General features: G+C 55.5%; 1 protein-coding gene across 1 annotated transcript in view; it reads left to right on the top strand.

Annotated features, from left to right (window-relative positions):
- Positions 1–12444, top strand: part of ITGAE (integrin subunit alpha E) — a 66045-nt gene that overhangs the window by 12415 nt on the left and 41186 nt on the right. The window contains exons 2-9 of the mRNA XM_075904627.2: positions 2629–2743; positions 5118–5227; positions 6281–6351; positions 7140–7257; positions 7781–7942; positions 8999–9120; positions 10571–10722; positions 11456–11609. Coding sequence (XP_075760742.2) covers positions 2629–2743; positions 5118–5227; positions 6281–6351; positions 7140–7257; positions 7781–7942; positions 8999–9120; positions 10571–10722; positions 11456–11609 — 1004 coding nt within the window. The remainder of the gene's footprint in view (positions 1–2628; positions 2744–5117; positions 5228–6280; positions 6352–7139; positions 7258–7780; positions 7943–8998; positions 9121–10570; positions 10723–11455; positions 11610–12444) is intronic.

The raw sequence follows: 12444 nt of genomic DNA, 5'->3' as shown, positions 1-12444 counted from the left end.
TTGGCTGGAGCTCCCCTAGCCCTGCCTTGCTGCCCCAGCATTGCTTTAGCTCCTGTGAGCCCCCTGCTTCCTCAGCTGCCAGCCCCTTACTGCTCTCCCCCAGGTGGGCCCTCATTCGCCAGAACAGCCTCCGCTGGGTCTTTACTTCCAGCCCCTGCTCCGGGCCTGGGTTTTGCCCTTAAAGGGCCAGTGCAGGGCGCCTGCCCTGTCACAACAGCCTCATCTGAGCCATGTCACTTTAACAGTTTGGTTTGTGGCTTCCTTATTCTGACAGTTGGAGAAGCAAAACTAGAGACTGTCTGGTAGAAACCGGCAAGAAAGGCTCAAGGTCGGGGTTTAATTCAAAACAACTCCCCCGGGTTGGATTGTGCACAGTGGGGCCAGCAGCGCTTGGAGTCACGATAGGTGCTATTGATGCCTGAATGCGGGAGTCAGATGTTTTAATGCAGGGGCAGGGTGCAGAGCAGGGTTGTGTGTCCTGCCACCAAGGCAGCAATTCTACGCCATTCGCTGAATGATTGAGGAAGGATGAAGCAAGGCCTAAAACTTTCCCATACTGAGAGACCTGGCGTGCTTTGTGTCTATATATCAGTGTAACAGGGCACCTGCGGCTCCCTGTCTGTCCCCCGCCCGCCTCTTTCCCCCTCTCCTGCACTGGGGCACTGGAGTCCTGCACTGACCTGTTCCTTCCCCTTTCTCGGGTGCATGAGTTGCCTGATGCGTGCCCTGTTCCATCTCTGGGAGAGGGGGAGGAGTGGAAGATTTGTGGCTCCTTGGAAAGTGCTGGGAGGGAAGGGGGGGTAGGAAACGTGGGGCTCTGATGCCCTTGTGCACCACGTATATGGGGAAGGGGGGCAGCTGGGGAGGTCTGTGGGCCACAGGCGGACCCCAACGGGCTGCAGGTTGCCTACCATTGGACTAGGGGATTTAGCCCTCAGGGCAGAAGCCCTGTGCCCCCCCAGGACAGCTTGTGTGTGTCTTGTAGCGCTCAGGCTTCTGACGCTTGTTGTGTGTGGCTCAGAGGGCCAGTAGAATTGGCCCCTCCTGCTGCATCTGAAGAAGCAGCCATCAGAATCAATACCCCCCGCTAACCGAACGCACCATATTTATCCTTACAGAGCTACAGTCGCTGAGTCTTTCAGCAGGGCCTATTGTCTAACGTTCCGGTCTGTGGCAGAGTCCAGTAGATGCAACATTTGTATGTCGTGAAATATAGCAAGTCACTGGGCAGCTGGCTGGCACAAACCTTCCCAGGAGAAGGGGAAGAGCAGGAGGGCTGTGTCTACACTGGCATGAATTTCCGGAACTGCTTAAAACGGAATACTATTCCGTTTTCAGTTTTTCCAGAAAAGGAGCGTCTATATTGGCAGGCTGCTTTCCCGGAAAAGCCCTTTTTCCGGAAAAGCGTCTGTGGCCAATGTAGACGCGCTTTTCCGGAAAAGAGCCCCGATCGCCATTTTCGCGATCGGGGCTTTTTTCCGGAAAAGACTACTGGGCTGTCTACACTGGCCCTTTTCCGGAACAGTGTTCCGGAATAAGGACTTATGCCCAAGCGGGAGCAGAATAGTTTTTCCGGAATAGCAGCTGATTTTGTACAGTAGAGCGTCGTTGCTTTTCCGGAAATTCAAGGGCCAGTGTAGACAGCTCACAGCTTATTCCGGAAAAGCGGCTGATTTTCCGGAATAAGTGGCCCAGTGTAGACACAGCTGAGGTGTGTCCTCTGGAGGCCACCAGTTCCGAGGGAGCCCTAGTGAATCCTGCCTGTTCCTTACCTTATGTGAGATGAGTTGTGGGGTCTCAGTCCCTCTGTGGGTCGGGGGGCACTAATTTGCTCTTGCGGCAGCCTCAGCAGAGCGACTGAGGTCTGAATGTCCCTGAAAACCGATGATCTCCTCCCCCTGGGGCTGGTCCAGCCAGCTCTGGGTCCTAGGTTGCTATCCCCATGGTGGGGGCGCGAATCCTGCCACCGTTCAGGCTGTACGTGAGCTGCCTCTTGCACAAGCCCTGAATCCATCAACACAGGACATGTCTGCGAGGCAGCACTTGCCTGGGCCACAAGTTTCTTGCCCACAGCAAGCAGCAGTGGGAACCAGCTGTCGTGCATCTCGTTTTCAGCATTTCCTGCCCTTTTGGTACTAATCAAGTGCAGGGGTCCTGCCCGGTGCGTAACCCCAGAATCGCACAGACCTCCCTTCCTTCCCACCCTCAGCACGCGCTCTGTGTCCTGCCTGGTATGAGCTTGTGTCTGTAGCTCTACAGGCTTGTGGCGTGGTGTATCTCAGGGTCACTGTCATCACACGCCCTCCCGCCCTGTATGAGCCTCTGAGTAGGGGCCACGCATCCCGTCATTGAAAGGGAAGTTTTGCAGGGCCACACTGCGTCCTACTATAGGATCCCGAGTGACTGTGTCCGTTTTCTAAGGAGCCGGCAAAGAAAGGCCTTGTTCGGCCCATTTCAGCTAAGCCAAGAAGAGGGAGCTTGCTTCTGTTAATGGTTTCTATTGCAGTCCCATTGCATGTGGGGCAGGGAGCCAGCAGGGAAAGGCGCCGTAGGTGGGGGATGTTAGCGCAGGAGGTTGTGTCGTGAGTGGTAACCCCCCGAGTTACCGTCCGGATGTTGTTTTTGCAGCGGTTCCGCCTCTGAGCAGTTTTAACATCGACGTTCGCAAGTCGTGGATTACACCGCCCACAGCCCCTCTCTCCTGGCCAAAGGTTCGTCAGCATTCGGATGGGCACAAGACCTGGTAAGAGTCCAAAACGCCCCTCTGGCCTGTGAGACTGGCTGTTCCAGTATGGGAGGCATTGCCGGCTCCCATGCACCCTTCAGGTTCCCAGTACCCATGCCTAGTTCTTTAGGGCTCTTGTGAGCAAGTGACTAAGTACCCTCTGGCCTTTGTGGAGATAAATTTGTCCCGGTTGGACCTCCCTGGTCTGGCACCCTCGGGACCTGACTGCTCCCAGAGGAGGGGTTTTGCTGGACCACAGGAGCTTATTTTTGGTCCCTCTGCTGCTGGCCCCACCACCTGTCTGCTGCCTCACCGGGCTTCCTGCCCCCCCATCCCTCTCCCAGCCCAACTGGCCCATGCGCTGGCTTTCCCAGCTTCTGCCCAGCCACGTGCTGGACTTTTCACCCCACCCTCCCCAGCATCACACCGGGCTCCCAGACCCCCCACCTCCTGCAACACATTTGGACTCTCTGATCCTGGAACATCCCTAGTCCGGCAGGTTTCTGGTTTATAGAGGTGCAACCTGCACGCTTTAAGCCTGGCAATAGATTGGAACCTCAACATTTTGTGGGTATTGGTTTTGAAGCATTTTAATTAATTTCTTCATGGACGTGCCCCGAATTCCCTACTGCCCTTTGCCCACCATCAGATAAAACGTAGTGCTCTATCGACAGTCACTTCCTTCACCCGACCACCCCGCTATGAACAGACAGCTGCTTTCCTGCTGCACATCCTGCCAAGGTGGGCATGATCTATAGACGGCAGCTGCCGTTCGATGCGATGCTGTAATGGCCCAGAGGATGCCGTGTTTCACTGTTCTCGTGGGTTTGTGGGGGAGCAGCGGTGGGTGTGCTGCTAGGTGGATAGATGGGTTGTCATGGAGACAACCTAGATAGTGTGGGGGAGGCAGCTATGGTCGCTGCATCGAAAGAGCTGGGAGGGATGGTTTTAGCTTTGGAGAAAAGAAAAAAAAGGGAAAGGGGGAAAAAAGGGGAAGGGAAGAAAACCAGCCGCTGGCCTGCTCCTTTCAGCAGAAAGTGCTGTGGACAATACTCCCAGCATTTCCCCGGGCAGTGCAGGCATCTCTGAGGACTGGGGGAACTGTCTGCTCTGCTTTCTGCTCCCCGAATAGATGAGTTGGGCTCCTTCCAGCTCCAGCAAAGAAATCAGGCAAGCCACGCTGGCCCCCGTCGCTTGGCCGTGGCCTGCCTGCCCTGACTAGTACTTCAGACCGTGCACTGCTTGCTCCAGCTCCCCCGACGCTGCTTCCCATGGCTCCCCTTGGCAGCAAACGGAGTCAATGGGAGCCGCTACGGAGCTGGTAAATAAACAAACCGTTGCAGCCAGTTAGCGGCTTTCTCGGCGCGGATCCACGGGCCACTTTAAGAAACACTGCTCTCCGTGGCTGGACTGGCGGTGCACGAGGCTGGGCTGAGGTGGAAGCCTGCCCTGCCCGCCTCCTGTTAACAGCGCAGGAAGGGAGCCATCGGTGGCCACAGGATGTGGGGAGGGAACGGTGGGAAAATTTGCTCCACCCTGCAGTCTGGGAGAGAAATTGGACCTGCCTGGGGGGTGTCACGACCTGTCGTTCAATCTCGTGCTCTTCGCTGAAGCGGGAGATAGCTATGGAGAGCAGTGAGGGGTGTTTGTAGCACCTGCCACTGGTGAGCACTGTCCCTATAGCCGGTGGCATTGTCCCTGGAAAAGCTGTAGGCCCAGGCACTAAAATCTAGAGATCTGCTGAGCTAAGGCCGGGGTGCAGTCAGGGCTGTTTTTACCCATACGCAGACGATACAGCTGCGTAGGGCTCCTGAAAATGTGGGGCACCACTGGGTCTCAGTGTCCCCCCACCCGCCTCTTCCCATCCCGGTTCTGTGGCTGCTGCAGCCTGGTGAGTCGTCTTCTGAAGACGAGCTAGAGAACCTAGACGTGACATAACTGTTTGCAGAACAGCGACAGACTCATTCAAGGGGCAATGAAGCCCATGAACAGGTGTATCCCCTGTGAGTTTCTGAATTTACCGTGTAAGTCGAGAGGAGCTTGGTTTATAACGTGCTTTAAAAATGTGACTGTTGCTGAAGATTATAAAATCATGTCTTTCAATAGCTCTCCCCATGCCCCTGCTGCCATCGGGCCCCATAAATCCTAAGGAAGGCCCAGGACGCAGTGAAAGCAAAAGACCTTTCATTTCCTTTATTGAGCTGCAGCGTGTCTGCCTGGCTGTGATGTTCAGCCACAGCAATGACACACTGGAAGCCACAGGGGAAGTCCCACGATTGGCTGGAGCTGATAATGTTCCATAGATTTCTTCTCCCTTCTCCTATGCAATGAGAACAGGGCCCACTTCCTCATTCCCACCCCACCCCCGTTCTTCTTTCCCCATGTGCTTTAGGGTTTTGGCGACTTCCTCAGCCAATGACGAGCCGGGGAGGCGGCTGGGCCGGCTGAACCGGTGCTCTCTTGCCTCGCGTGAGCTCCAGTGCCAGGAAGTTGGCCTGAGAGGTACAGTCCAGATCAGTCGTCCCGGCTGTTGCTATGAATTGCTTTTGAACGGGATGGGGCTGTTGCAAACACTGGCGTGTGCCATCGCAACGAGGAGGCGGAGAGCAGCTCCTGAGGCAGGAAGGGCCCATAGGTCCTCACTCAGCTCTGGTGGAAAAAGAAATGGCAGCGCCCGTGGCTGTGGTCGGGGGGAAGCGTAGCAGAGTGGTGCCTATCTAATGCTGTGCTTTTCAAACTTATTTTCTCACAACCCAGTTGCGGGAAATTGAAGAAAACCCAGCATCGTTAGATCTCTTGACTAGAAGGAGGGGCTCTGGGATGGGGCCAGGAATGAGGGCGGGGACTCAGGGCTGAGGCAGGGAGTTGGGGTGCAGGCTTACTTCCAGCAGCTGCCAGTCGGCGGTGCTGCAGGGGTGCTAAGGCAGTTTTCCTGCTCGTCCTTGCACCACAGACCATGCTGCGTCCCAGAAGCGGCCAGCGGCAGGTTGTGCTCCGAGGCAGAGGTGTGCAAACCGCTTTGAGCGCTGTTCTCGCCAGCAGGCACTGCCCCGCCCCCCAGCTCCCATTGGCCAGAAACCGGCCACTGGGAGAGAGGAGCCAGTGCTCAGGGCAGGGATAGCACTTAGATCTCCAGAATCCACCCCCAGGAGCTGGACCTGTTGCTGGCCACTTCCGGGGTGTAGCATGGTCACCCTCCAGCAAAGTGCCCGGTGCCTGACTTTCCGGGACCCAGTATTGGGTCACGACCCATACTTTGAAAACCACAGATCTAATTTGAAGCCTGATCCAAAGCCCACTGGAATCAATGGACAGATTTGGCATGTCAGGGTACCCATCGCTCTAGTAGCTGACCATGGCATAGGCTGCTCCTTCCAAATGAGATCCCTCCTCTGAATTAGCTTCCTGTGCCTCAGTGTATTGTGTCTGCCCCAGGATAAGGAATGCTGAGATCACCAGCACTAGAAAACGCACCTCGGCGTGTTCCATTTCATTAAGTTACCTCCCCTCGCGCGCTTCTTGACTTGTTTTACTTTTTTATAAAACACGTTTTAGGAAATACTCAAAAGTCAAAAAGTATTCAGGACGGGGGCATCTCGCTAGCCAGGAGTGCAGAATGGATCCTGGTAAGTGCCTGGAGGAGCCGGGGCTGGGAATGTGTTTGCCGTGCGTCATGTCCGTGGGCGGTGCTAGATAAATGCCCAGGATGAATGCTGCAGGGCCGGGGTGGCATGCTCGCGAGGCAGCGGGCCTGCAGGTTGCAGTCGCATTGCCAAGCAGAGGATGAGGTTTCAGGCTGTACCTTTGAGTGTGCAAGGGGAAGCCATGCTGGGCACAAGAGCGAGCTGGAAAGGAGGCTAAGAGGAAGTGCTTGGACTTAGTGCAGACTCAGATGTGTCTGAGACGCTGGCGTCATAACGCCGATGGGCAGAATTGAACCCGGGACCTCAGGAGCTTAGACCAGGTGCCTCCACCGCAGGCGCTAAAAGCCAGCGGGCTCTTTGCTAATGCTGTGGGGCAGACCCATGCTTCTCTCTGCAAGTGGTCTCAGTGCCGCCAGATGGGACAGTCCATCACACCCAGGAGGTGTGTGGGTTACGCGGTTACCTGTGTGTTGACTTGTGTGTTTTGAACAGCACTTCATGGCTCTCCTTGGAGCCTCACCCATTGCTTTGGTCAAACACTAAAGGCCAACACAGCCCCGGCATGTGGTCCAGCGGCAGGCGCGGAGGGCATAGGCAGCCATGCTGCTCCCTTTCAAGAGTCTTTCAGTGCATTACAAAGACCAGTAACATAACAAGCCTCAATTACGGGTCTCCTGGCCCGATTGCTGAAGTGTTGCCGGTTGGTTTCTTTGCACCTTCTTGGTCGGGGTGCACGTGACTTACCAGCAGGGCCCTCCCTTCCCTCTTAGGCTTGCCTGCAGAAGAAGCGGCGCCAGGCCCTCAGCATCACAGAAGAGTTGAATGGAATCTGCACGCTGCTCACCGCAGAATTCCAGGAGGCAGCGTTCCTCAACTTCGGCAATATCCGTACGGAAGCAAAGCGAGCGATCTGTCTGTGGGGAGGGGCTGTTACCGTGGGGGCTGCCTCTGAGCTGTTCCGGTCCAGCTCTGCTCCCCTGACGCCTTTGGGCACCAGCTGGGGGGCTTCTGTTGCCCACGCAGAGGATCTAGGAATCCGGCATTTGAGCTGAATTCTACCATCTGTTATACCCATGTGGCCCTGCAGATTTCACTGGGGTTATGCAGGCTGAACATCAGAGAAGAATAAATGCGAACACTGATGTTCTGTTACTGCCTCCTGCATGATCAGGCACGTAGGGACAGATTTTTAAAAGCATTAGGCAACTAAGGATTCCAGCCAGCATCAGGTGTGATTTTCAAAAGGGCCTAAGCACCCCCATTCCCACTGATTTAAACCTCTAGGTGCTTCGATGCATTTAAAAAGCTACTCCGAGCGCTGGTTTGGGAGTCTCTGCATTTTAACCTACGTTCGTTAAAAATATGTAATTCTCAAAACTCTTCAATTGCCTTTTTTGGTTTGGTTCCGTAGTTGAGACCCAACTAAACATCAGTGCCCAAAATAACAACAACAATAATAACAACATCAACGTGTCCGATGCTGACAACTTCACCAGTGCAGAGAGGAGCATGGGTATCAGCTGTGCTGGCAATAACACATTCAACAATTCAAGGAGCAGCCATGCATGCAAAGGTAGGTGCTTGTGTAACGTCGAGAGGCGGAACCAAACCTGGGACCTCTGAAACTTAGTACATGCGCTAAAGGCCAGCTGACTCCCCACCAATGCTGTAGAGCAGACTCATTCTTCTCTCTGGATACATCTACACAGCAGCGCTATTTTGGAATAACTGACATTATTTCGAAATAACGTAGTGTGCATCTACACAGCAAGCCATTATTTCAAAATAATGTAGCGCTGGAGGACGTCTTACTCCGATTCCTGTAACCCTCATTTCACGAGGAGGAAGGGAAGTTGGAGGAAGAGTGTTCATCCTTCGACTTCCTGCTGTGTAGGAAGCTATTAATTAAGCTATTTTGACTTCAACTACGAAATTGACATCACCGAAGTTGCATAGCTTAATTCAGCGTTTGCCCTGCTGTGTAGATGTCCCCTCTGTAAGTGGTCTTAGTGTCACTGGATGGGACAGCATGCCAAACTCAGAAGGTGCGTGGGTTACAGTAGCTGGACTCATGAGTCAGGGAAGCAAGGTGGAAAGGTGTATTAGCTGGGATCTGAAGAACTCGTACCGCTCCATTGGGGGTGAGCTGGGTAGGGAAAAGGATGACATTCTGACGGTGGCAGACTGAGGCTGCTGTGTGGTGAGGTGTATGGTAGAATAGTCATTTAGCAACTGAGGCTTTCCTGGAAGCATCTCACGACTGATGTGGCAAACTGGTGGAGTGCCCACATGTGAACCACAGTGCAAAGCCAACGAGATCTCTTCTCATCATGGCTTGGGAGACGTGACTAAAAGCAGCAGCAGCCCCGCAGGGGTTCTCTCAACATTGACAGCACCAAGGAAGCTGCAGCTATCAGAGATGAGTCAACAGAAGCCCAGTGAAGATGCCAAGTTTGGACACAGGTTCCAGAGCCCCTGGTGCTGTGTAGGAATTTGGGGGAACCTTTTCTGTTCCTCCCTTCATCTTCATTCTCGCTAACGACAGGCTCCCAATTTGCAGTTCCTAGCCTCTCGTAATGCTGCATGTCTCATTGTCCTTTCCCATGTCTTTTTTTAACTCTTCCCGCAGACTCAGGAATGGAGATAGCCATTGTGCTAGATGGATCAGGAAGCATCGAGCCGGAGGACTTTGAAAGAGCCAAGGGTTTCATCTCCAAGATGATGAGCTGGTTCTGGAGGAAATGCCCAGAGGTATGTGCTCTGCTTTTCCTCCTGAAGGGAGCGGGCATCTCAGACTCTGGTCACGTTTCAGCAGAGAACAAACAGGCTGTGGTTTCCCACGGATACTGGAAAGTTTTCAGGGTTATGCACAAAGCTGGGAGTCTAGAGAGCTGGAGTCCAGTCTCAACTCTACCCCGAGTCAATGTTTGAACAGTTTGCTGACTCCCCATGCCTCAGTTTCCCCTTCTGTAAAATAGGGATAATTCTTTCTACACCACGCTTACCTCCGTGTGGTCTGAGCACTCTACAAGTCTTGGGAGATATTATGGTAATAGAATCTGTGTTCCTTGCCCTAAGTCCTACTCACTTTTCAATTTGATTATGCTGAAGCAGGGAGGTTTGCGTTTTGCCCTGGCTTTGTACCTCACAGGGCGGTTGTGCTGACGGACTGCTATTTGTTCGAGTGCTCGCAGACCATCAGGCACTTGGAGCTAGTGACAGGGCAAACTACAAACTTAAGACTACTTTGTAACACTGCTGATTGTGAAATATCCACAGAACTTCTGTGCCAGTCTGTCTCCCTGGAGGGGTTTAGAACAAGAGTGAAAATCTCTCAGAGACCAGGAGAGCAAGAGTATGGAGCTTGGTTGGAGAGGAGCAACTAGACCAGCAGGGGGTGGGGTTTTCATTCCTGCAGGTGGTTTAGTCAATAAGTCGGTGACAATTCTCCAGAGTTAGCCCCTGGCAGGTTGCCGCCGCTATATTCAGTTATGCATCTGCAGATATGGTCACCTGCACTCCCATTGGCTGTGGATCGCTGTTCCTGGCCAATGGGAGCAGCGGGAAGCCGCACAGACCGAGACACCGCTTCCGACAGCTCCCATTGGCTGGGAATGGCGATCCATGGCCAATGAGCACTGCAAGAGTCCTCACCTGCGGAGGCACAGATAAATACAGCGCCAGGGGCTAACCCTGGCGAGCCACATCCAGACCATGGGCCGGTTACTGCCCACCCTGGTCTAGGTGCTCTAGACGGCTTATCAGGGAAAACTCCCAAGGTATTTTGAAACACAACTCAAGGGACAGACAGACGCCCTAGCCCTTTTGTTCCAGTGAGCCTAGTGTTTGGGGATGGAGGGAGGGCCCGGAAAGACGGGGCCAGAGCGGACGTTTGGATGGATAAGATGGCGGCCGCATTTGCCTTAAGTCAAAAAACGTTCTCCTCTCTGTGGGGTGGTCCCCACAGGGACTGCCAGAATCCAGCGGGTGATAAAAGCAGAGGGGGAAAAACGGGGAGGAAAATGGATCCAGATACTCCCCCTGTGCTGTATGTGGAGTCACGGATAGCTGAGGAGACACTTTCCACACATTTCCCCCCCCCCTCCCCGTACTAAATGCTAAGTGTGGTGCTTGGAGACGGGCCTCGAGATCCCTGCCTCAGATCTCAGCCCGTTCTGCCTCGGTCTTCTGCCCGGCCCAGGTGACGTTTGCTGTGGTACAGTACGGAGCAGAGATCCGAACGGAATTGGACCTGCAGGAAAGCTGCAACCGGTCCTGGGCGCTCTTCAGGGTCCATAATATAACGCAGCTGGGCTCAGTGACCAAGACTGCGTCTGCCCTGCAACACGTGCTGTGAGTCTCACACCCTTGAGAGCCGCCCCTTCCCCCGCTCCCACGGGGATTTCTTCTGCTTCGTGCTCGGGGCATAGCTCGCCTTAAATCTCCCCCGGCCGAGACCCTCTGATCTCCCCCTTGGGCCTCTCCCTTTCCTCCCTTCGTACGGTATCCCCGGCCCAAAGGTCCCGCTGGCAGGGGCGGTCTGGATGTGCCTCCCCCAGGGCTTATCAGGTCTAAGGTATCCACCAGAAGGGGTTGTTAAGGGGCAAAGCAGGGGTTCCCTCCCAGCTGCCTTTGGAACATTAGAGTCCCAGTTCCCCCTGGCCTATCGGGAGAGGGGGCAGTGTGACCTAGTGGCTAGGGCACAGGTTTGGGACTCGGGAGACCTGTGTTCTGTTCCTGGCTCTGCTACTGACCTGATGGGTGACCTGGGGCAAGCCATTTCCCTTCTCCTTGCCTCAGTTTCCCATCTTTAAAATGGGGATAATGACTGTGGCCTGTTCAGTGATGTGATCTACTAAGGAACAGGGCTACTTAAGAACGAGGGGTTATTACCCTGGATGGAGTGATCCTGTCCCCGAATGGCACAAACCCACCACTAACGATTGCGTGTCCTCCACGTGTGTTAGTGCTGTGGGAGCTTCCTGGCACGCTGGAGCTGCCGTCAGGCCCCTGAGGCACACGCACGCATGCCGCTGTGCCCGTGTGTTGTGTTCCATAAGGTTCGTCTGCGTTTGCGTTTCCCCAGGGATGAGATTTTCAACACCAGCCGCGGGTCTGTCACCGACGCGCCCAAGATCATCCTGGTCGTGACCGACGGGGAGATCTTCCTGGACCCGCTGCGCTTGTCGGACGTGATGAGCTCCCCGGCAATGGCCACGATCCGGCGCTACGCCCTGGGGGTACGTGTGCCGTGACGCGCGGGCCCAGCTCCGGCGCGGTCGCACCTGTCAAAGGCCTGGTCCTCCCAGAGTGCAGAACCCGACTATCCCGGCCAGTTCTGGTACCCTATCCAGCAGCGGCGTAGCCAGCAGGGCCCACTCAGGGGGGTCCCCGCATTCAGGGGAGAGGGAAATGCTGGGGGGGGGGGGGGCACACGGTAAGCCCCAGCACGCCAACCTCGCGCCTGGGCTGCAGCGCCGGGCAGATGAGGGTGAGCCCAGCACACTGACCCTGCTCCGGGCTGGGGCCTGAGGGGAGCCCTGGAGGGCTTCAGGGGGCGTGGGCGTGGATGGGCCACCCATGGCCCAAGCACTTGCACAAACACCCCGCTGCGGGGGGGGGGGGGAGGGGCTGTGCTCGAGGGCAGAAGCTGTGGGGAGCGGGCCCAGCGCTGCAGGGGGAGGGGAGAAGGCGCCAGACAGAGAGAGCCTGAGAGAGCCTGGCTGACGTGTCGTCTGCGGGGAGCAGGCGGGAGGCGCAAGCTGCGGCGAGCAGCTTTCTCTGTCTGCCAGAAGGGGAAACGGCTGGGGAGCAGGACGCAGCCTGCAGGGGGGCGGGGGGGGGGTCAGGAGATGGAGCTGGCTGCCGGTGCCCAGTTTTGCAGTGCTCTCCGCAGCCGCGTAGTGGTTGGGACGGCCCTGAGCTGGAGGGAAGTGGCAAGGACGCAAGGGAGCAGCAGCTTCTGCAGAAAATCGTCTGCAAGGTCATGCACGTAGACGTCCTGGACCCAGACAGCCTTCCAGAGTTCACTGTGAATGAACGAGATTCTGAGCGGCCCTGGGCAGACTCCAGGAA

This window comes from Pelodiscus sinensis, chromosome 21 (genome assembly GCF_052426305.1).
Source record: "Pelodiscus sinensis isolate ZL-2025 chromosome 21, ASM5242630v1, whole genome shotgun sequence".
Classification (NCBI taxonomy): Eukaryota; Metazoa; Chordata; order Testudines; family Trionychidae; genus Pelodiscus; species Pelodiscus sinensis.
The sequence above is the reverse complement of the archived record's forward strand: the minus strand, read 5'-3'. Positions and strand labels throughout refer to the sequence as shown.